The sequence below is a fragment of the Lepisosteus oculatus genome, chromosome 11 (genome assembly GCF_040954835.1).
Source record: "Lepisosteus oculatus isolate fLepOcu1 chromosome 11, fLepOcu1.hap2, whole genome shotgun sequence".
In the NCBI taxonomy this organism is placed as follows: Eukaryota; Metazoa; Chordata; class Actinopteri; order Semionotiformes; family Lepisosteidae; genus Lepisosteus; species Lepisosteus oculatus.
The window spans coordinates 28,057,269-28,081,659 of NC_090706.1; the positions used below are offsets into that span (position 1 = coordinate 28,057,269).

General features: G+C 45.7%; 3 protein-coding genes across 5 annotated transcripts in view; all 3 read right to left on the reverse strand.

The window, feature by feature from the left end:
• adam19b (ADAM metallopeptidase domain 19b) overlaps nt 1–6,824 on the reverse strand; it is a 39,114-nt gene extending 32,290 nt beyond the window's left edge. The window contains exons 1-3 of the mRNA XM_069195975.1: nt 5,906–6,824; nt 5,202–5,317; nt 4,839–4,909 (exon numbers count right to left, since the gene is read on the reverse strand). Coding sequence (XP_069052076.1) covers nt 4,839–4,909; nt 5,202–5,317; nt 5,906–6,032 — 314 coding nt within the window. The 5' untranslated portion in view covers nt 6,033–6,824. The remainder of the gene's footprint in view (nt 1–4,838; nt 4,910–5,201; nt 5,318–5,905) is intronic.
• Nucleotides 6,825–6,884: 60 nt separating this feature from the next.
• LOC102696843 (SRY-box transcription factor 30) lies at nt 6,885–14,401 on the reverse strand. Its single transcript, XM_069195979.1, has 5 exons — nt 13,207–14,401; nt 11,970–12,209; nt 10,759–10,938; nt 8,556–9,060; nt 6,885–7,627 (listed from the first exon to the last, which is right to left on the reverse strand). The coding sequence occupies exons 1-5, from the start codon at nt 13,886–13,888 to the stop codon at nt 7,270–7,272; spliced, it is 1,965 nt and encodes a 654-aa protein (XP_069052080.1). The 5' UTR covers nt 13,889–14,401; the 3' UTR covers nt 6,885–7,269.
• A 1,722-nt stretch (nt 14,402–16,123) lies between these two features.
• clint1a (clathrin interactor 1a) overlaps nt 16,124–24,391 on the reverse strand; it is a 55,513-nt gene continuing 47,245 nt past the window's right edge. Inside the window, exons 1-7 of one of the 3 annotated variants that reach the window (XM_006631689.3) lie at nt 24,061–24,175; nt 22,310–22,546; nt 20,994–21,170; nt 19,427–19,596; nt 18,849–18,937; nt 17,122–17,229; nt 16,124–16,821 (exon numbers count right to left, since the gene is read on the reverse strand). In XM_006631689.3, the coding sequence (XP_006631752.3) occupies nt 16,660–16,821; nt 17,122–17,229; nt 18,849–18,937; nt 19,427–19,596; nt 20,994–21,170; nt 22,310–22,539 (936 nt within the window). In that variant the 5' untranslated portion in view covers nt 22,540–22,546; nt 24,061–24,175 and the 3' untranslated portion in view covers nt 16,124–16,659. Of the gene's footprint in view, nt 16,822–17,121; nt 17,230–18,848; nt 18,938–19,426; nt 19,597–20,993; nt 21,171–22,309; nt 22,547–24,060; nt 24,176–24,391 lie in introns of those variants that run through there. The other 2 variants (XM_015349361.2, XM_069195983.1) reach the window with 2 other exon arrangements.

Below are 24,391 nucleotides of genomic sequence, written 5' to 3' on the forward strand. Positions count from 1 at the left end.
CCACTGTGACTTGTTTCTAAGGGGGCAATAGCAGTTTGTTTGCTACACAGGAATGATCCAGGACAAACGGCTGCATATTTGCCTACACTAACTCTTTACAATATAGTTCAGGTGGGTAGCTGCGTCAGCATGCGTAGGCTGCAAAGGAACAAGTAATAGGTTTATTCCATGCTGAAAAAAAGAAGAAAGAGAACACAACGTTTCGGCCGTGGAGCCTTCTTCAGGTGTCAATTTACAATATACAATATAGGCTACATGGACACTCACTCAAAAAACATTGCAGGTGTGCTGTAATTGTTTACTACATTTATATTTTCTTTTTTATTATAATAATAATAATAATGATAATGTTGCTTATAGCCTATACAATTTCTTGCATTAGGAATTCACCTTTTTGCATACCCCAGCTTGCTCTCCATGAGACACACAGACAGGGAGAGAAGCTTGGGGTCAGAGCGCAGGGTCAGCCATTGTACAGCGCCCCTGGAGCAGTTGGGGTAAAGGGCCTTGCTCAGGGCCCCAATGGAGGAAAATTCCTCTGCCAGCTGTGGGATTTGAACCAGCAACCTTTGAGCCAGAGGGACAGAGCCTTAGCCACAGGACCACTGCTCCGCCCCTTAAATTTGTATTGGTAAATTGAAGAAAATATGGCATTTAGTCAATGCCTAAGATGGGGTGGCAAAGCCATATATAGAAATGGCAACAGCCACCCCATGTCCCCCCTCTGATTACACCCTTGCCAGGGGGCACCCTGCCTTGCGCCCACTGTTTGCCAGGACAGGCTCTGACTCCCCAGTGACCCTGAAATGGATAAAACAGAGAGAAAATGGATGGATGGATGTTCTCACCAGCTGTATTGGGAAAATGAACTGCTGTTGTGTAGGAGTGTGCAATGCTCAAGGTTCATCCTCGCTGATAAAGCTCCATGCCAGAGCCAGAAAATCAACTCGCAATATAGCCGAGTTTGCAGCAGCTGCAGGTCTGAGACGTGTCCCTTGTCTTTCTTTGCAATCAACCGGAACAGCTGACATTTCGGAGTATATTGCCAAACCTGTGCTCTCAGAAGACAGAGGATGTGCATTGGGTAATACAGGATTGACTAACAGAAACAGATGGAAGACTGAAAGATAAGCAGCCTTCGGTTTGATAGAAGGCACAGGACAGGCCTCTTCCTAATGTACGATTGCTGGGTTACCGTTACCAGAGAGGAAAGCAGGGTGAAGACCCCTGGAAACTGCTCGAGAAGTATAGAAACATTGAGGGGAAAAACAAACAAACAGAAAATGAGAAAATCTGAGCATTAATTCAATTAGAAGAGAACTTTACTTCCAATTCACCCAACTGTCATTCTGCACCAGGAGCCCCCCTGCACAGCAGAAACTGCTTTGAGGAAGAAGAAATTTAAGGGGAAGCTTTTTGAAGGAGGGTCTTGTTTCTGGTGAGGCCAGGGTGTGGAAATTCAAAATGGTGTCCAGACAGGACACCTCAATTATACACCTGGATCTCCTGCCCACATCTTTAATAACCACCTAGTCAGGAGCTTTGTTTTATGTCTCACCTGAAAAGCAGCACCTTCTACAACACCCTGCCCTGGTCATTATATCGGAAACAGGAAATACTGGATCTTTGATATTCATTTTCCGGAGGGAAGGGCACTACCTACTGGTCTACCGAAAGCATTTACAGCCACAGCTTGGTTTTCCTAGGAGATCTCCCATCCCAGTACAGACCAGGATCAGGCCTGCTTAGCTTCTGAGATCTGATGAAACCAGGCTACAAGGCAGCAATGCTCCAGGCACTAATACACAGTGCCATGATATACTAATGAAAAAAAGAAATGCAACATTTTCTGGAATGAGAGCACTATAGTTACAGCTGATGTACTTTCAAAAAAAAGTTGTCAATTTGTTTTAAGCCCTCTGACCAGCAATACAGCTTGTGCAGTGAGGCATTGCAACTTGCCAATCACTCACCCAACGAGGTCCAGGTGGAACAATGCCTTTAAAAGGGCCTTAATTCAAAGCTTAGGTCAGTGCAGGAAACAGGCCACACTTAGTCAGTTTTCTGTGCATTCCATAATGCCTCGAATGTCACCAGAAGCAAGGGAGAGGGCCATTGGCACGCTGCAGGCAGGCATGTCATGTGCCAGCGCTGCCAGACACTATGGAGTAAGCCACTCCACTGTGTCCCGACTGCAGAGAAGGTTTCAGCAGACCAGCAGGACAGATGACCGTCCAAGATCCGGTCACCGTCGAGTGACCGCACCAGAGCAGGACCGACACATCAGATTGGTCCATCTAAGAGATTGTTTCAGATCTGCCACTCGACCCTTACTGCTGCTGAAACTGCTGGCAGACACAATGCCAGCATCAGTGACAGGACAGTGAGGCTCCGTGCTGCTGGCCTTACAGCAAGGCGACCTGTCAGAGGTCTCCTCACACCTCCTAGACTTTACACCCGACTGGCTTGGGCCAGACAGAGGCTGCGATGGACTTGTCAGCAGTGACATCAGGTCCTCTTCACGGATGAGTCACTCTTCAGCCTGTTCCACGCAGACAGGAGGGCCAGAGTGTGGAGGAGGAGGTGTTGCATTTCTTTTTTCCATCAGTATATATACCACTCCTGTGACATGTGACACAGTTTTGCACCGTACTTTTCAATTACCGCTACCATCTGATGAAACAAAAGGAGATAAGTCTGAATTGTTCTGGGGGAATGAATAACCCTATTCAAAAGTTCCCTAAAAGTATTGGCAAATTTGACTAATAGTAGACAAAGATGCTCACTGGCAATACCCAGCTACAGAATTAGCAATTCTAAAAATAAAGTGGCATCATCGCTGTTTTGTCAATGGTGTGATACTGTAGCTTCATGGCCATGACACTACAGATTCTTTTACAGGCCTGTGCTTGAACCCATGGGACCAATCCTGGCCCAGGTGGCTGATTTCATTCCCCACAGAGACGCCAGCCTCCAGCTGGGAGGTTCTGATCTGGTGGGACTCTCTGGTAAACTTCAGGAGCTCCTCCATATGATACCAGGCCATAACAAAGCATGTGTCTATTCGTTTCTGACTCATTTAGGCATGTAGAATGATTGAAAAGAGAAAAGAAACATATATCCAACTCGCTGATAATATGCCTCTGCAACCTAAACTCCAAAAAGCAGTAAGAGCTTCAGGAAATGAGCTCAGGAAAAGATGGCAAGTTGAAAACAACACGGAAATGAAACAGCACTGCAAACAGCTTGACTGTGCTGGACGACACATTGGGACAGTGGTTAACATTGCTGCCTTTCAATGCTGGGGCCCTAGGTTCAATTCCAGACCTGGGGTGCTATCTGTGTGGAGTTTGCATGTTCTCCCTGTGTTCACATGGGTTTTCTCAGAGTGCTTCCCAGTGAAAAGACCTGCTGGCAGGTTAACTGGCTTCTGTGTGTGCCCTGTGATGAACTGGAGGCTCTCCCCTGGGACTCGATACTGGTTGAAATGTTTAGAAAAGGGATGGAGGAATGGCTTGATTGCTCTGACACACAGGAAAGCCTGCTCTTTGACCTGTGAGAAAGGCTTCTCTGCTGTGGGTCTCAAGTTTCCCCAGGCAGGACAGGATGGATTACAGAACGATAGGATGTTGAGGAAACAGGAAACTCAGAACTGCAGTTTCTCAGTCACTACCTGGTCTGCTGTGTCTAATTGTCACAGAAGCTTTCTTCATGCTAGAGGACCTAAAAGTGAGATCTGTGCGTTAACAGAAATTGTGATATTCCTAGAAGGGTGCATGAAATGCAATAGATTGCATCGAATATTGACAGAGATGACAGAATACTTTTTTAAAATGGACTGACAGAAGACTGTTTTAAAATGCCAAGCTCTCCCCACTTTGATACACCATACCACCCCTCAAAATACAGCTACAGGTTGCCTCTTCAGAGCCTTTCCCTTGGGTTGAAGTGATTGCTTTTAAAATGGGTTCATGATGTTGTTCACAAGCAGTAGACCGAGAAGTAGTCAGATGACTTCAATCTCAGGCATCAGGGAAAGAATTACAGTTTTGATCAGCTCTACCCCACCTTTAGGGGAGAAACTGATGTTTAAAGACAGCAAGTCACAGACTACTAACTGAATCAATCAGAGGGCTGCACAGCTCACTGCACTTCATGCTGGGTTAGGGCTAGCAGGGCTATATAGCTTCAGGCTGGAGAGGCAGTGATCTGTCACACCTTGGGGAGCAGACAAGATCAACATAAAAAGTCCTAGAGCAAGGAAATAGTTCAACAACTAATCTGATCTTTCAGATGCTGGCAGCTAATAAGCACCAACTTTTTTTTTTTTTTACAGCATAACACCAGAAATCTACACACAGAAGGGCTGAGTAAATGTAGCAAGCTTGCAAGAGCTAAAGTTTTTAAACTTCTGAAATACTTAGAATTACAAAAGGGGAAGTGATCCTTATTTTTATCAGGTGCACATCACACACTTTGTATCAGAACACCAACTGCCTCAAGGTGCTGCTCAGCAGCAGACGTGGTTAAGATGAGGCATCGGCTCTGCTTTACCCCCAGTCTGACAGTTTTCCTACTAGTACTGTACTACTTAAGACATTTTAACTACTCCTGTCTGTCAAACACACCCGGTTTAGGTTTATGAGTCTTACATTCTTCCTAGCAAGCGATCAAGTGGTGCTTACGACGTCGGAGTGCGTTAACACAAATAAAAATACAGTACCAACACTTACACCTGCAACTTTAATGCCTCTCGGGGAAATGTCAGGCCTGGGAGAAAGTGAGGCTACGGGGAACAGGATCCAGTGAGTGTTTCTGTGGATGAATTCTGTACTTACTCGTTTCTTTCTAGGCGTAAAACCAGCTCTTTCCCCTCTGCTGTTATCTTGATTTCCGCGTCCGGAGGAGGCTGATTTAAGGCATGAAAAGGGAAAACCAAGTGAGAAGAGGCACTGAAAGCAAAAACCGGACAGATAAAAGAATGGGTGTCTGAAGGGCTGTTGTACCTTTCATGTCAACATCTTCCCTGTAAAATATTTACCTTCCCTCAATAGAGAGCCGCACTGGAGTGCCAAACTTGCCAAGGTACGTAATAATTAAGCACTGAAATGCATTACCGAAATGTAGCTTATCTAAACTACACGATGCGACAGGTTTCAATTAAGGGATTTTGAAAGAAGCGAGGTCTGAAATGAACTGACCTTATTGCTGGAAGGTGACCTCTTCTGACGAGCAGGGCTCATCCACTGGGGAATTATAATTTCATATTGAGCTACGTGGTCAAGTCTGTGCGCTTTGTGGTCCGGCCACTGGGTTTCTGTAAGAATTATGAAAAGCGATCGATGGAATATTGGTCACCGCGTTGTCAAAGCACCGGGTAACGCAAAACCGGCTTCTCAATTCTTGAAATGTAATGTCTGAAGTGCTTAAGATGAAAGATCCAGAAAAAAGCCCAAAATGAACAATTAAAAATTGAAGTCGATATTCCGCTTACATTCACAGAAACGTATTCTGGTAGAAAATACGGTGTAACTATTTCAATAGTACGGATAGAGATTTTTACTTCAATTAACTTATTTTGAATGAACAAATCCCAGTGTTATTTTGCGCTGCATTTCATTTTGATTTCTAGCAAATTATTGCATTTGATTTCAAGCAATGCACATACACATGCAAAAACTGTCCAATACACTAGTGAATATGCATTTCCTAATAAAATCTGCACGTTAATAAAATAACTCCAACACCATTTTTTTCCAACGAGACGTTTCTTTTGCAGTCACCATAAAATGCATTAATATATTTAAATGCAAAGCCATTTACGTTGAAGTCCTGCACCTCAAATGAAAAAAAAAACATATTTGCGTGCCAATGAACAATATATTCTATAGAAGATCCGACTCACCTCCAAACGCTGCATGTCCATGCACAGCACATTTTAGAAGTCTGATATAAAATACATACAGATAAAAAAAGTGTTGTAATGCGCCGGCAACGCCAAGCCTGGAGCTTGGGTTCACAGAGTGATGCATTGGGAAAAAAAACGGGGTAAAAATACAAGCTCCTCGGTCAATACAGTACCGCGTTCTCGCTTTTGTGTTGGTTTGTGGTAACGCGATACAGCTCGCAAGGAGCTATTAGCGTAAGATTCCGACTGTGCACTCTTCGCATCGCGGTTATGTGCACGCCAGCTCCTCCTCCTTGTCTGGATGCTAGCCGCAGTTCTAGGGAGCTCTCGTTGGGCCGAAGAGGAGAGCCCCGAGGACGGACTGGCAGGCGCCACAATTGTGGTCCAAAACCTTTTTTTTGTTGTTGTCGTTAAGGGAGGGTCGGGTGATGTATCATAAATGGTGACACTTTCGTCTTGATTCTTAAGAAAAATGATAAAAGAGGTAGTTTAAAAAAACAACAACAGTATTGCTCAAAATGAATCTTGAATCCATTTAGTAAGTCAATTAAAAAGAGGGCAGGGCTAGGGCTTTTCTGGATGTTACGTTTTTTGTCCAAAACATGATTTACCACCCCGCGCATAGAACTTAAACGAATGTGAAAATATACGGGTTTTCACAGAATGAAGCGCCTTTAGAATACCTCATATTAAAAGTGGATAGTAGATTAGCCGTGTTTGAACATATTGACGTGAAACATTTTTGTTTCACTGTAAAGCAGAACAGAACGATGGGAAGCTCCGATATAGCCTGTGTGCACCAGGCAAGACAACAGAACAAGGAAACACATTTCAGTTGAGGAAGAAATGTCAACTAGAAAAAAATCCCCATGTGACATATTCAACCCATTACTTCACTACTATCACCTTCTATTTTGCATTTGTTTAGAGGTGATCAAAACATTTCATAATAACAGAACACTATAGAACACTCTCAAAAGCTTCTCAATAGCAAATTTATTGGAGAGTGAAATGGGGCATACTTTTGACATGGAGCAATTGAAGTAAATTCCTTTCAAAACACCCACATTGATTTTATACACAGTATATTATCTCTAGTAATGTGACCGGAACATACATGGAAGTATTCCATTACAGCTGGGTAAGCATGAGAACAAAATCTTTGGAGTCTCAGATTACAAGACAATCCTAAAACAGAAATGACAGTTAAAAGAATCATGCTGCTCTTTTTCTTAAAAAAAAAAAACTATGATTCAGACCATGAGCAACATGCAATATAAAACGGGAAAATCTGAAGTGTTTCTATTCCAGTATGTTATCCAGCCCACGGCCTTGCTGTGAAACGGTCCTCTACAGTCCAGTTATAAAACCCTCAGCACTCGCTCCTCGCCCTCCTCCTCTTCGTCGTCCGAGTCCGTGACGTTGACTCTCTGCAGGCGGGGGGGCTGTGGCAGGGGGGCGCTGAAGACGCCGATGTCCAGCGCCGGCCCCAGGCCCAGGTACTCCTCCGAGCTGTGGCTGGAGGGACAGGCCTGGCCAGGCCGCGGGCCTGCCCTGGGCCCTCCGGCCTCCACGCCCGCTCTGAAGGGATAGTCACGGTTCAAAGCAGAAAACATGGCCTCGTGCTTCTGATAGTGCTCCTCATAGTAGCCGAAAAAGTCTGCCATGGGGTTGGGGTACTCAGTGTAGTTGAATGGAGTGCGGTTGTAAGGACAAGGGCTGGAAAATAAAGTGCCATTTTGTTATAAGAAAGCGCATTATTGCGAGCACCATAAAGCATTTAAAATGCCCAATACCATTGTCAATGAAAGCCGTAGAACACCACCCTTTAATAACATTGATTACATTTATAAATTTACTTCAAAAATCTTCAAAGTTGCTCTTTGTTTTGGTTTTTAAAAAATTCATTCTGTGAGAACTTAACATGATACGCTGATGTTTTTGCCAATCTCTTAATGTATATACACTATAAACACTACTAAAGAGCTGATACTTTAAAAGTATCACTTAAAACATTTCTTTTCCCAATTATGTTGAAAATAAAAATAAATGAGATACTAGAAAGGAGTGCCAAAGAGATTTGGTACAGCACATACCTAGGACTGCATTTTAAACAGCGGTGGCTCGTAATGTGAAACACACAGTAATTTAAGGGATTTCCAATTATTCTCCGCACTAAACCTTTTTAAATGTTGGCTAACAAAATGTGGAAATCTCACTTTGCAATGAATCTTGTTATCCTTTTCGATTGTCATATTTTTTTCCCCCAATATTGTGCTTGGTGTTGTCCGGAAAATATTGTTTCAATCAATTTAACAGTGCGTTTTTGCAGGTTAGTTTCTTTGTTCTTCACAACAGGTATTTCACTGAACCTGTATTTCTCTTATACAAGCATAAAGGAGGACAGGAATGAGGCCTTCATTAACAGAAGTGACAATGACAGGCTATGACCTGTGACGGGTGTGTTTTTAAGATTGCCACAAAGACCACATGGATTGAAAATGAGCAAAATGGCAAGGAGCCTCATCTTTGATTACTCTTCAACAGGGCCCGTCTTCAATTTGTTAATGCTACACCTTACGAGTTACCACTGAATCCAATAGGATTTCTAGCATTATGTACAGCAAAAATGCCAATGGGTGCTGACCTGGGTGCGAAGAAGTGTGGTCCTGGTAGAAAGAATGGAGGAGGGTAGGGGAATGGCGGGGCAGGAAAGAGAGCGGCTGGGTGTGCCAGGGGGCGAGGGGGGAAGATGGGAGGGGGGTGGAGGACTGGAACGCCTAGCTGGGAGTCTCTGGAGCAGACTGGCATGTTGGCATGGGGGATCTCTTTGGATTTGGGCAGCTCGGGAGCAGCGCTGCACTGAGGTTGGGTGCTGTGTTTTGTCTCGGGGCTTTCACGCACAATATCCCCAGGCACAAGAGGAAACTTGAGCTCAGGCAGGCTGCGCAGGGGAGCTGGCATGGCTACACTGTGGCTGGCTTCAGTCTTTACTGGCAGGATAGTAGATGAGGCTGGCACTGGCTGGCAAGGCGGGAGGCAGGCAGTTGGAAGGATCACCTGAACTGGACTAGCTGGCTGAAACACAGTTACTGGGGCTGAATCCTGAGCAGTGCTGACTGTTGCCTGAATAACAGAATGCTGACTATTTCCTGCAAAAGAGACATCTTATATAGAGAATCAAACTGTATATTTGACTTTTCTAGTTTCTAAATACATCATGGTTTTAGGACACCATCTGACCTTTACGTAAAGATAGACAGAATTCAAATATTCATGGACAAAGAGGGTTGTCATTTCATCATGTATGCTAGCAAGAGTTTTATATTGATTAATATATTATACAGCATATTCTGCACATCCAGAACAGATCTGAACCATTCATATACAATGTGGTGAAAAACTAAGTACACCCTCCAGATTTTTTTAACACAGACATATTGACCTTCATCTAGTCCTCTCCAAGTACTAAATAAAAATAACTAATTTCCTTTGACAAATAACACCAAAATTCTACTTTTCCATTATTTGTTTTGATGAAGAATTTTAGTATTTACCTTTTTTAAAGTGTATAAGATAGTGACAAGTTGGCTTTGAAACAAGTCTTTTACCCAGCAACAGTATGAAAGAACAATTGCAAGCATATTATTTGACTTTTTTTATATTAATGCTACAACAGCAGAATGTCTACCTCATTTCACACCTTTTATTTATATACTTCTTTTTGCATGAATGTGGTCAATTAGAGAAAAACAACTCCTAATATGGAAACTTAGAAGGAGCTTTCCCATGTGAATTTGCTGTATAAAACTCATTGCATTTACCATCTCGTTGGAGAGGTTACTCACAGATCTGTACAAGAGGCTGCTCTCAGGTCTGCATGATTATATCCTCCTCATGCGCATGAATAAAGCACTCTGCTTGACCACACCTAACCTGAGTGAAGAGTTTTCTTTGACAATTTCTAAACTTTTCTTCGACAGTTTCATCAGACTGGGAAGAGTTACAAAGCCATTTCTAAACAATATGAAGTCCATCATTCCCCACTGAGAAAGATCATCTTCAAATGAAGAAAATTCAAGACCTTTGCCGATCTACCCAAGAGAGACCAATCTACCAAATTCACAACCAAATGTACAAACAGAACAGCTCCAAAAAAAGATCTTGGAATGGCCAAGTGAAAGTCCAGACCTACACCCTTTACACCCTTCACCCTTCCAGAAGCCTCTGGGATTCTCTGGCAGGACCAGAGAAGAGCTGTGGGTCTAAGAAAACCCTCACATATCACAGAGGTGAAGGAAGACTGAGACAGAATACCTCCCAGTCAATGTGAGAAATCAATCGCCTATTACAGGAAACGTTTAATTCAAGTTATTGTTGCTCAAGGGGTTGCCACAAGTTACTGATCAAGGGGTGCACTTACTTTTCACAAAAATATTGAATACTGAACGAGTTTTTAAAAATAAATCAAGGAGTACGGTGTGTTATTTGTCAAATGAGTTAGTTTTATCTCCTATTAGGACTTGTTGGGGACTTGGGGATGGTCAAATATATCTATGTTCAACCATGAACTCTTAAGGGTATTTTTATCACCACACTATCTAACAGTGAACTGTAAGTGGAACAAACATTGCTTTGTTTCATAGAACGTATTTAAAAAAAAAAACATTAGGAATGCATCTTTTCTTTTTCTAGTGCCGCAAGAAAATATTGAATTTCTACAGAAGATGTTGCGCTTTGTTTTCAAAACAATGCCAAAAGCCAGGTGCTTTTAAAACGCCAGTTGGGTTGCTTATTGGGAAGGTCCAGAGTCACAGCAAGCCCGTGTCTTTCCATTTCCCTGCACTCACCTGCAGGCGAGGGGTAGCTGGAGCCTATGTGTACCACTGGGGCAGCCATGGAGCAGGCAGCCGGACCAGCGGCCACAGCTGTGGGTGTACAGCTCTGCGAGGAAGCAGGCACTGAGGACGGCATGATACCAGGGGGGTAGCAGCACTTTTTCTTCCCTGGTCTTGGCTGATAAACCCAACCTAATAAAACAGGAGCACCATCATTGAAAGATTAGACCAATTAGATTAGATGACATATCAGAGACACGAATCAGTTCGGATGGCAGCTATAGATCTTTTCTTTCTGGACTGAACTCCTTGTTAGAATACCATCTTGTGTTCCATGTTTTCTTTCTGGAGATTAAACAACTGCACCAAGATTCGGTTAGTGTGTATGAACATTGTCACCATGAATGGCCTTATTCCACTATGGCCGTGATGGCAACACAGACACAGAATCTTCGTTTGTGATTAGGGTTTATCCAAAAACAATGAACTCACTATATTACTCCATTTAAAAAAAAAAGTAATTACATTTTGGATCAAGAATAAAAGAATGAATAGAAGAACAATCTTCTACACTCAAGTTCAAGTGTTACAAACCTAGCTTTCTAGGTATCATGGACAGCTATTTTCAATTTAAGATGACTGCAGTGATAAAGTATGAAATTGAAAGAGTGTCACTTTCTCCAGTATGCGTGCCTGATGCTCCTTGACATAATCCTCTTATAATTTAAAACTATTTCCATCTCAACACCAACTCACTGCATGGATAGGAAAAAACAGCAGATTGGCTCAGCATGAAGTCTGTACAACCCTCTTGTTGCTTACTGGCACATCTCCCTTTGCATCAACAGGAACTGAATGCTTTTCAGTTATTCATTTATCTAAAATCTGGAATTTGTGAAGAACAAATAAGAACTCATGAAGTCTGAGTTGACCGTTGCATGCAGATAGAAAGCAGATGATTTGAGGGAAGGCTAAAAAAGCTTTAATCACACCAGTGATCACTAGCAGTGATATGTGTGCATGAATGTGGGAAAGGAGTCGAGCACTTCCCCTGATAGTGTCAGGATAACAAGAGTAAGAGCCAAAAATACTCTTTTACTTCTACCACATGAAAACTGGCAGCGACGTGCGCCCAATAAATTAGCAGCGCTTGGACTTGTAAAAATAGCTGTGCTGATTGCTTCAAATCTGCTGTGCTTCGGCTGGCTCCATCTCTCACTCACCAGGGAATTCCTCTCGGTGCTTGTCTTTGATCCTCTGCGCCGCATCGTAGTAAGGCTTCTTCTGCTCCTCGGACAGCCGGTTCCACTCCACTCCCAGCTGCACGCTGATGTCCGCGTTGTTAGCGGTGGGGTTGGCTTTGGCCAGAGCAGGTCTGTGAATCCTGGCCCACACCATGAAGGCATTCATGGGGCGCTTGATGTGTCCGTTTCGCTCCTTACAGCAAGGAATCTGAAAATCCCCTATTAAGAGAATCGATCACGGGCAGGCTCAAAGTCTGGAGGTCACTTTCTCCATAGGAAAGGTGGAACTCGTTACAGTTATACAGCACTTTTCTGAACGCTCCATTCAAAGCGCTTTACAGGTAATGGGGACTCCCCTCCGCCACCACCAGTGTGAAGCCCCAAACTGGATGATACGACGGCAGCTATAGTGCACCAGTACTCTCACCACACACCAGCTATCAGTGGGGAGGAGAGCAGATTGATGAAGCCAGTTCATTGATGGGGATTATTAGGAGGCCATGACTGGCCAGGGGGAAATTTGGCCAGGACACTGGGGTTACACCCTTACTCTTTTTGAGATACGATGTGGAATTTTTAAGGACCACAGAGAACCAGGACCTCAGTTTTATATCTTATCCAAAGGAAAACGTCTTTTTTCTTTTATAGTATAGTGTCCCCATCACTATACTGGGGCATTAGGACCCACACAGACCACAGGATGAGTGGCCCCTACTGGCCCCCCACTAAGACCTCTTCCAGCAGCAGCCTTATGTTCCAACAGACACTTTTTATGATGCTTCCTTGAAACTTACTGAAATCTTGGCATACAAGAAATATGTAACTAAAACTATATCTGCACAATCTGCAACTTTATCTGCACAATATAAGGAGCATGTTCTGCTGGGTGAAAGCATGGAACGTTATCCAGCTAGTCATAAACATGATCTACTTCTGTGTAGACGTCTAGTAAAATACATTGTAGAATAAACTGAACTGACCTACAGAAAAGAAATGGGGGTTTGAATAATTGAAAAACACACTGCGCTGAATCTGAAAAAAAAAACGTTCTCTCTGTATCGTAGGCTCTTATTGATCGCGAATGTTATGTTTAATGCTTTTGCACATAAGTATAGAAAAAAAATCAGAGCATTTCAAAAATCCCTACATTAGCGGAGACAGTGTCAAAGCCAGCTGTCCCCTCTGCAGCCCTGCGTGACCTCGGGCGCGGAGTTACCTGACTCCGACGGCGGGAGGGTGAGCGGCACGTTTCTGGTCTCCACCTTCACGGAGGTGTGCGCCAGCGGCTGCAGCGCGATGGGCAGAGCGGGGAAGGGCACTCTGCTCAGCCGGATGGGCTCGGCGGTCAGGAAGGCCGTCGGGAAGCTGTGGTGCAGGACCGCCGGGGCCGCGCCTCCTCCCCGCCCCGCCGCCGCCGCGCCGCTGGGCGGGACCCGTTCCGTGTCCTCGGGCGGGAGCGGTCGAGGCGTCGCGAAAGCCCCGTCGCTCTTCTCTCCTTTCTGGCCGCTGGGAGTCGGCCCAGCGCGGGGGTGACCCACGCCTTCCGCCACTCGGCCCTCCTCGGTTTTCACTCCTCCATCGTCCCCGTTTGCACTTCTCCTCCTTTTCTCTTTCACCGCCACTCCCACCACGGTTTTCCCACTCGAGGACCTCTCCGCTTTAAAAATGACCGGTATATCTTCCCGCCTGGGGACCGTTTGGACACGTAATTCACAGGGCCCGCCTGCCTCGGTCTTAACTTGCTCCTCTTTCCGGCCGGACTCGTCACTTTGGGGTTTTCCGGGGCAGCCGGAGCGGCTCTGGCGCGCCTGGCTTTTGTTTTCCTTTCTGAAGCGATTTTCACTCCTTGTGGCGGGTGACGCTGCTGGTTTTGCCCCGGGTCCTGGGCGTGTGTCCATTGCGGGCCTCCGGCTGGGTTTAATTGTGATCTCAACGTCGCTCCTTAGTCCCTTTCCGTTGACAGACAGCGGCTGGAACGGCCGGAATTCAAAACGGACACCTTGCCGGCGCGAGAGAGAGGGGGGGGTCTTTTATTGGCTTGCAGGCGCGACGCGCAGCGGCTGTCACAATAGGGACCGCGGCGACCCGCGAGACGTCAAAAGGTTGCCATGGTTCACCTTCACGAACTGAATCCGTCGTCGCTAAAACAGCGTTTCTCTCACGAACCGTATGTGACAGAAGTCTTATAACCCCTTTAACTATCACACACCCTCTCACCCCGCTCGAAATCAGAACAATCAAAATGACACCCTAACACGAACACCAGTCATTCATCTGGACTTCACATCCGCGACGGATTCTTTCCCGGGATTCAGAGCGACCCCTTTGCCCTTGAAACACGTGGGAGCTGAAATGCGTTCAGATACCCCACGCATCTTGCACACGTGTGAATACGCAAGGAGGATGTTTTTTTTTTAATGACTGCTGTGCCTGAAGAGATTTTTGAAGCTAATAAATTGTATTGAGTGATGGTAGAGTTAAGACACGATATCAGTGTCTTTTAGTTAAATGAAAATAAAAGTTAATAACTTTCCGTTTTTTATCTGGTCTGAATCGTTTGGGACTCGAGACAGCTCACAGGATCCGTGAATAAAATCGCATAGTTGTGCAGGAAGACGTTAAAAAGTGTTTTTGTTTGAGTGTTTTAGAAATGCACTTTTTAGGTTAACTGATAATTATGTGTGAACCACTGTCGTGCAACACAGTGGTGGAGTGGGTAGTGTTGTTGCCTCACTCCTCCTGGGTTCTGGGTTTGATTCCAGACTGGAGTACCTTCTGTGTGGAGCCTGCATGTTCCCCCTGGTGCTAGAAAGTCATCCCACCTTCCACAGCCGTGTGTTTGGGTCAGCTGGGGGTCTCTAAATTGCCACCTTGATGGACTGGTGTCCCATTCAGAAGGCAGTCCCACCTCTGGACCACAGGCCTCTCCAACAATAAGTGGTTTTCCTTTGTTTTTTTTTTTCTTGAACCGAGAAGAGTACGTGGAGAATCCACAGTCCTCAGACACACTGACAGTCAACCCAGAGGACATCTTCAGAATCACCAGTAAAATAGGGACCAGGGGAAACCACAAGGAAGAGCATTTAACTCTGAGAACAGGAGGCACCTCTTTCCACAGAGGGTGGTGGGAGTGTGGAACATGCTGCCCAGCCATGTTGTTGAAGTTGAAAACCTGGTTTCTTCTAAGAACCAGTTGGAGGGGAATCTTGGATTGATTAGCTCCTAACCACCAGACTTGATGGACCAAATGGCCTTCTGTCATTTGCAACCCTCCTTCTACTCTTTAATTGAGCTGTTTAGTTTTTAAAAACATCTACCAGTTGCTTTTAATTACACCCACTGCATTCCCCAGTCTCCAGTTGTGCGATTTTCACAGCTCGAGACGCAGGGGTGGACACCGAGGGTGCACATAGGGGACGACGGAGCGCAGGCAGCCCCCTTCAATCTGCCCCCATACCGGCGCTGCGTTTGCAGGAAGCTGAGAGAGCCCTACCCCACCGTACCCTCGCCAGTGTTCGGTCAGCTGCTGACAGGACTCGGGCTCGAACCCGGGACACCAGGGTCGTCGAGCACCAATACTGGCTGTTGACGTGGGAGGCGTTTCCAATAACAGATGCATGATAAACCATGCATCCATTTGCTCTGTGCTCTAATTCAGAGTGGTGGGGGAGCTGGAGCCTACCCTGGCAAGCAATGGGTGCAAGGTGGGGTGCACACTGGGTGGGATGCAGACACAGACACAAACATACACACAAACACTCACACCAGGGCCCTTATTCCCAGAAACCAGTTAAGCTACCTGTATGTGTCTGGACTGTGGGAGGAAACCCATACACAGGGAGACCACATAAACTCCACGCAGCGACAAAGATAGTGTCCCCCGGTCCAGAATTGTACCCAGCGCTGCGAGACAGCAATGCTAACCATTGCGTCACCACGCCGCCCCATATAACTAAACCACTGGCAAAACATACAGGATGTAGGAAAAAAAGAAGCTGGTGGTTTCTAAAGCTAAACATGGCTGTTTTAGTAGCTTACATATCTCACAACCTCATTTAAAAGATCTTATAATGAGAAGTTGAAAGGAAGAAATTCTACATAAAACCAATATAAAAAACCATGCAAGAGCCCTATACAAATCCAGTCACTGCTTTATTAAAAACTGCATGAAGTACAGACATAGGTGTAGCTTAATTCAACATTACAGACAGCAGAGATGCGACTACAGAGTGACCCAGCTTTGGATCAGCGCTCATGTTCATCATGGAATGCCTTCTTGAGATTTAGGTCTGCCCATCACTACTACTGTTTTTCCACGTAATATAATTGCTGCGGAGTTAAAGCGCTTACTTGTTCACCATTTCTTTCCATGTGAAATGGAAAAAATCACACCCATCTTTTCACCTGTGGTTATAAAACCCACCAATTTCAGTTACAACTACCTCTGGGCAGAAAACAGGGTAGATAAGCACTTCACAGCTGACACAGCAGGGCTGAAGGAAAGCCAGGCCAGAGTATTAGGTAAACCACTCGTCTCCTCCTTTCCTTCTGGCACCAGAGATAAACAGCTCCACCTGTTTGTGACCCCTCCTCTGCTCAGGCCTTCCATTATACAGCCAGAGCTGGTGTTTAGCCCGTGGGGAATGTGCGCCGTCAGGTGTGTGCTTGGCTAGCTCTCCCCCTCCAGAATCTCGGGGTGCTCCTGCCAGAACTGGTCCCCGATGATGTCACAATGCAGGGCGACGACTCTGCTCCGGCTGCGCGTCACCACCACCTCCTTCTCCTGCTCTTCGCTCGCACGTTTCACTGGTTTCGTCACGGTTTCGTTGAACTTCGAATGCATTTAAAAATGGGGTTAAAAAGTTACGCTTTTTGGGGGGGTTCAAAATGCAGAAAAGCCAAGCAGCCTAAAATCTAACTACACGCATGCAGACACTGCTATATCCCGATGCAGGTCAGCTATTCTGGTGTACAGGAATGAAAACGGTATCACACAGTATCACACAAGATGCATTCCTGACTAACAGACACAAATACTGGATAAGACAAAAGATGAAGGATCATCTTGGAGAAACAGGAATTATGTAAACGGCATGTTTTCATGAAAGACTTTGCTGTCTTTGCATTTCACCTTTTTCCAGACCAGAGCTGTGCCTTTCCTGTGGAGTAGAGGCTCGTTGTTGTAGTTAATGTTGAACTCTGCAAACAAGATCTCGTTCTTATCGGCTGCTAGAGTGCCCTAAAAAACATGAATGGAAAGCATCAGCACCTCTCCAGCAAACGCCATCTTGCACTGGCTGCTGTAGCCAAGACCATCAGGCACCAGGTGGTGTGATAAAAGAATCCATCCACCTTCTAAACTGCTTTATCCAGTACAGATATATTGGGGGAGCCAGAGCCTATCCCAGCAAGCAACGGGCACAAGGTGGGATACACCCTGGACAGGATGCCAGTCCATCACAGTGCACACACACACAGACACACAATTTTCCCAGAAGCCAATTAAGCTCCCAGCATGACTTTAGACTGTGGGAGGACAGCAGAGCATCCGGAGGACACCCATGTTAACATGGGGAGAACATGCAAACTCCACACAGACAGAGCCCAGGAACTGAACCCAGAGGCCCCGGCACTGCAAAGCAGCAATGCTAACCAGTGCGGTATCGTACACCCCACACACAAACATAAATAAACCACTGCACTACCAGAATTGGAACATCTTAAAACTCAACAAGCCAACTCAAATGGCCCAGCCCAGCCCAGAAAAATCAAATCTGAAAATATCATGGACCACCCCAAAAAAGTCCCATCCCAGCTGAATGATCACGTTACAGGTTTTTTTCAATGGCCGGCAAACTGAACGCCAGACACTAGAATCCTGTTTTTTAAACCTGATGAACAGCATCGAGCCTTTGTGTTACAGAAGTAAAAACATGCAGGGAAGTTAAAATACTGTGACGTTGTTTCACATGATTTCAGTTTTAAGTCCTAAGCATTTCCCAGGCCTTTTCTGTTTTTCAAAAGACACACACATAAATTAGCACGATACCATATGTCACTAAAATTGTACAAGGAGGCCAATCCCTCTTCATGGGTATTCCTGTGCTATAAGGGCCCTTATCAGCTCTGGGTTTTATGAAGAATTTTATACAAAAGCTGAACTGCATTCTGCATGAATGTCCTAGATATCGACTCAGGCCCAGAAGATGAAAGTGCTGATCAGAGCGTATTTACCGCAGTGGAGAGTCATCACCTGATGTTTACGGTTCAGGCCTGTTATTTTCCAGTATCTGAGTTGTAATTAAGTCCCACAAGCGAAGCTGAGTGATAAAGCCCCGTAATAAAGCTAAGGATTCAATTACACACAGGATGTGTCCAATCAGAAACCTGCTTCTAAAGAATTTACCTTTGACGTGGTATGAAGACCTTAAAACAGCTTCTGTGTTTTCTTTGTGATTTTTATATTTTATTAAAAGCTTTGATGACTCCTAAAATAATTAGAGAGGTGTCCTGTTTTAACTCAAGAAGGACCGCCATAAGCATCTTTAGATAAACATGTAAGAATTAGAATAAAAATTCAAATTCTGCTAATTCTTTACCATGGATTATAAAGTACTGCTTGTTAGGTGACTGCAGTCATAAATTTGTCTCAGATGATTAATCACTAAAAGTGGCTTTCTAAAGCTAGAAAAAAAAATACATTTTTAATTTAAATTTACATTTAAATTAGAAGTGAATTACATTTTTTTATTTTATTTTATTGGTCACACCAGCTGTTTCAGAAATCTAGCCCTCTCTTTGAAAGCACAGCAATCCTCCAGTTAGCCCACACACACACACCCCAAAAAACCTTCTCACCCTCAGTCTCTCCTCTGCTTGGGATGTGGTCAGCCCACCCTTCTGCACCAAAGTCCAAAACACCGTGTTGTACAAGTTATTAATATGACCTGGAAAACAGGAGCACCACGCGAGTCAAAACAGTGGTCGGAGATTCAGGATGTGAGAAACAGAAACAATCCAGCAAGAGAGCAAAGAGATTCCAGTCGCTGAACATTTGTAGAGCTGTCTTCTTTCCACTTTACCCAGTACAGCGTCGCGGAGGAACTGGAGCAACAGGCACAAGGGAAGGGAACACTCTGGATGGGACACCAGTCCATCACAGGACACGGACACACTCACACTCAAACCAGAGCCAGTTTTCCCAGAACCAGCCTATCTACTGACTGTGGGAGGAAACCCACACAAACTTGGGGAGAACATACAAACGCTACACAGACAGCAATCCCAGGGATTGAACCTAGGGCACCAGCACTGTGAGACAGCAGGGCCGACCCATCTGCAGAGCAAAATTTTCAAATGGAAAACAAAACATTCACATGTTTTATTTAGTCGAAAGAGTCTCTGGTGGTGGAGAATGAAGCGCTGGGAGCACTCACAGTCGGCCTGTCTCCAGCTGAGGTAGTCTCTGAGGTTCTGGTTGCTAGGATACAGCACCACCCTGCCATCAAAGCCAGGGGGATACTTCAGCTCCTGGTCCCCAAAATAGTCCTTCCAGTAGAAGACGTAGCTAGAGGAGAACTGCGATGCCACATGAGTCATCAGCTTGCTGTAGAGGCAAGAGAAGATAAGATGGGCACGCTTGTGGTCTCTGTTACCCACCAAAATGTAAAATACAGCTATTCACAGTGTGTTTGGCAAGAAGAGGCAAGCTCACAGACGCACTGGGCTTCACATTTGTCCTGTGCTGTGGGCAGTCAACGGTGACAAGTGAGGCTATCTTGGTCATAGCTGTGTGGGTTTTAGTGAGACAGGATGCAGGCTGCCACAACGTAATTTTAGATTCTTTCCACTGCAGTGGGTCAGAGGTCTCCGGAGGTGTGTAGAGCCTTTAAGAGGGTGTCTTCTCTCGTGTCCTTAAAACCTTTGCAGGTCAGGTCTCTCCCGTATATACAGACCTTTTTAACCTCTCTCTGTCCCTGTCAGTTGTGCCAGAGTGCGTCAAGAGAACAACAACCGTGCCACTGCCCAAGCAGACCGAGATAACTTGTTTGAATGATTACGGCCCAGTGGCACTCACTTCAGTGATATGAAGTGACTGGAAAGCCATGATTGGTAAGGGCCATGATTGGTAAAGGCCAATGGGAAATTTGCCCAGGACTCAGGATTACACCCCTACTCTTATCGAGAAACGCCCTGGGATTTTTAATGACCACAGAGAGTCAGGATCTCGGTTTTACATCTCATCCGAAGGATGGCATCTGTTTACAGTATAATGTCCCCGTCACTATACTGGGGCATTAGGACCCACACAGACCGCAGGGTGAGCGCCCCCTGCTGGCCCCACTAACACCTCTTCCAACAGCAACCTTAGTTTTTCCCAGGAGGTCACCCATCCAGGTACTGACCTCCTGGGAAAGCTCACACCTGCTGAGCTTCAGCGGGCTGCCAGTTGTGAGTTGCGAGGTGATATAAACTGCACTATCCCAGACTCCCTTGACCCACTTCAGTTGGCTTACCACCCAAATAGATCAGTGAATGATGCCATATCTCTAGCACTTCATACTGCCCTAGAACATTTGGACAGGTGGGGTACCTATGCTAGGATGCTATTTATAGATTCCAGCTCAGCCTTAAACACAAGGCTATAGAACAGGTTCTACCCTACTGCAGTATGCATCCTTAACAGCTAACTGCAGTGCCTGAGAACTCAGTGCACCTCTGCACTACGCACTTTTTGCATGGACTACCATGTGTTTTTTTTCACTACCACATCTTTATTTTTCTTCACAATGTTTTTATCGCTCTTGTTATTATTTATCATGTTTGCAATGTGCTGTCTCCATTGTGTGGTGTCGTCTGCTGTACTGTGTGTGTGTGTAAGAGATCAGTGTGAATAAGAATTCCAGTGTACATGTCCCCGTGGCAGTAACCTCCCCTACGCCTCTGTCTCTGTCCCCGTGACGTCCCCGCGCCTGGTGGAGAACAAGAGGTTGGGGGCCGCACCTGGCTCTTCTCTTGAACCAGTGGGAGGACCTCTTGAAGACGAAGCTGTACTCGTCGCTCTGCCCGTAGGCGATGACGATGTCCTCCAGCTCCTCCATGACCGAGTGGGCGCTGCGCGTCATCAGGCCCAGCGCGCGCTCGTCGTTGGGCTTCGTGAACTGGTGCTGCTCAGCAAACCTGGGGGGGGAAGGGCGTTAATATCGGCAAACAAGAAAGGAGAAGAGACCCTCTGGGTCAGGCCCAGCTCGCTCTCTTTCAGCCCTCTCTTCCGTGACCACACAGGTGACGCACAGATCCGCCACACAATTTCCTGCTCTGCCCCATTCGGCTGGCGAGAGCTTCCAACTGCGCAGACAGCCTCTGGATTTGCCAGGAGGCCAAGGCCAGGAGGAAGTTCTGCACATGCAGCTTTGTGTAGCTCTCAGAAGGGTACACAATCACAGCGGTGCCACGGTTTCAGAGACGAGAAACAAGATTTTAAGTCCTATCGCCGAATTAAAGTTTAATGACACCTACACCCGTTGTGCTTAAGATTTTATTCAAAATCGGAATGTGTCAAGCACCTGCGCATTTCACTGCTTATTAAGAATTGTATTTGAAATAATAGCAAAGCGCCGGTACCATATCACCCTGCAGCTCTCAACTGGAAGCCCAATGAAGCTCAGCAGGTGTGAGCCTGGTCAGTACCTGGATGGGAAACCACCTGGGAAGCTATGGTTGCTGCTGGAAGAGGTGTTAGTGGGACCACCCTGCGGTCTGTGTGGGTCCTTATGCCCCAGTATAGTTGGGGGGGACACTATACTGTAGTGGGCGCTGTCTTTCGGATGAGATGTAAAACCGAGGTCCTGACTCTGAGTGGTCATTAAAGATCCCTGGGCATTTCTCAATAAGAGTAGGGAGTTATCCCGGTGTCCGGGCCAAATTTCCCCCCTCGGCCTTTACCGTGGCCACCAAATTGTCCCCATGTGTGATTGGCTTGCACTTGCCCTGCAATGGACTAGCGTCCAGTCCAGGGTGTACCCTGCCTTGCACTCATTGCTTGCCAGATAGGCTCTGGCTTCCTGCAACACCATGTGGTATTAAGTGGTTTGGTAAATGACATGACTTAATAGCAAATAGTCCTTCACTCAGAAAAAAAAAGCTAACAATTGGATGCATTAGGCATCCCCATCCAGTGAATGACAAAAGGCTGTCTGCGTTGTAATAATTCACGGCTGACCATTACCTGGGATCACCTGCAGTGCCCTAGAAGCTGACTGAAGCAAGAAACCACCTCCTGCGAGAGCAGCGCAGTTGTGGTCTGCAATGCTACTCACTTGTGGAAGTTTCGACCGTCTAAGCGCACAACGATGTAGCAGTTCCTCAGGCAGGTGTCGTCCGTCTCGAAGGAGCGGACGTACTCGAATTTGCTCTTGGCCATGGCGGGGGCGCGCGAGGCGAGGAAGCCGCGGACAGAGGAGGCCCGACCGCCTCTGTGGGCCGCGCGGTTGGCCAGGCACGATCCGAAGGCTCTGCGGAACGGAGTCAGGCGCGGTCCCGCTAACATCAGCTCCCTGTGAGCAGGAAGAACACAAACACAGAGAACCCGCGGGCTTGGTTTGTAAGGCTGCGATATAGCGATATGAGACGTAAAACTGAGGTCCAATATGGCACACTCACTGATCTATTTGGGCGGTAGGCCAACTGAAGTTGGTCAAGGGAGTCTGGGATAGTGCAGTTTATATCACCTCGCAACTCACAACTGAAAGCCCGCTGAAGCTCAGCAGGTGTGAGCCTGGTCAGTACCTGGATGGGAGACCTCCTGGGAAAAACTAAGGTTGCTGCTGGAAGAGGTGTTAGTTGGGCCAGCAGGGGGCGCTCACCCTGCGGTCTGTGTGGGTCCTAATGCCCCAGTATAGTGACGGGGACATTATACTGTAAACGGATGCCGTCCTTCGGATGAGACGTAAAACCGAGATCCTGACTCTCTGTGGTCATTAAAAATCCCAGGGCGTTTCTTGAAAAGAGTAGGGGTGTAACCCCAGCGTTCTGGGAAAATTTCCCATTGGCCCTTACCAATCATGGCCTCCTAATAATCCCCATCTCTGAATTGGCTGCATTACTCTGTTTTTAATAGCTGGTGTGTGGGGAGCATTTTGGCACACTATGGCTGCCATCACATCATCCAGGTGGATGCTGTACATTGGTGGTGGTGGAGGGGAGTCCCCATTACCTGTAAACAGCTTTGAGTGGAGTGTCCAGAAAAGTGCTATATAAATGTAAGGACTTAATAATAATAATAATAATAATAATATTATAGTTCAGGTGGGTAGCTGTGTCAGCATGCGTAGGCTGCAAAGTAACAAGTAATAGGTTTATTCCATGCTGAAAAGAGAAGAAAGAAACCCACAACGTGTTTTCTTTCTTCTCTTTTCAGCATGGAATAAACCTATTACTTGTTCCATTATTATTATAGTACGCACCAGGTACAAACGACCTCATATTTTGTGCCCGTATTAACCTAATATTCCGCTGAACACCAATTAAAGTAGCAGCTCTGTTATTGTATTCTAAGTTGTATTAGGATATTTAAAGACCTGCCACAACACTTATCTAATGCAAACGGCAAAGAGATTTAGATTAGAAATACAGGCCAGTATAATGGGCTGTACTGATTTGACTTTAAGGCTCAATATCTCTAAGAATGTAAAGCGCTTTGCGTGGAGTGTCCGGAACAGCGCAGTGGAAGTGTAAGGGATTATTAATGTGCTCGCTGCTTTTGCAAATTACGCATATTCGAATATATGCTTATCATCGGGACTACAAACACCGGAATTCATAATGAGGACCTTAACCGAAGGGCCTTCCAGCACATCAATGGGTACGGGACCGACACATTAACACAGCGTTTAGCTACATGATAGCAGTGTAATAGATGTTTGTTTTTTTTCCGCAAGATATATGTAACAGGGCATATTAACCACAAGTAGAGAGAAACAACCCTTTCCTCATAAAGAAGGAACACAAGACTGGTTGAAAATGCACGTAACTAGGTGCTAAGCGTATAACACATTTTAACAACCCTTACCCATTCCTCCTGACATATGCGACTTTACCCAAGCTGTCGGATAAACGCAAGCTACCTCAACAACCTCGTGTAGTGTACAATTAATGTGTACAGGGAAACCGTGAAGTCCATGTGTACAGGCCAGACCCATATACTGCATTTCGGAGGGGGAAAAAGCGTAGTACACTTTCACACCAGCGTGTAGTTAAGGAGAAAGAGCAATATAAAATAAAAATATGTAGTTATAATACATAGTTATCGTGGAAAACTGATATAACTTATACTTTTATTGTTTTGGTTTTTGCAAACGGTATGTATAATTACACGATCACCCCTACAATAAATTCCAGCT

Coding starts and splice junctions, on each gene's coding strand:
- LOC102696843 (XM_069195979.1), bottom strand. CDS start 13,888: ATGGACACACGCCCAGGACCCGGGGCAAAACCAGCAGCGTCACCCGCC. Junction 12,210..13,206: donor CCTCCCGCCGTCGGAGTCAG/GTAACTCCGCGC, acceptor TTCTCTTAATAG/GGGATTTTCAGATTCCTTGC. Junction 7,628..8,555: donor CCACACTTCTTCGCACCCAG/GTCAGCACCCAT, acceptor TTTATTTTCCAG/CCCTTGTCCTTACAACCGCA.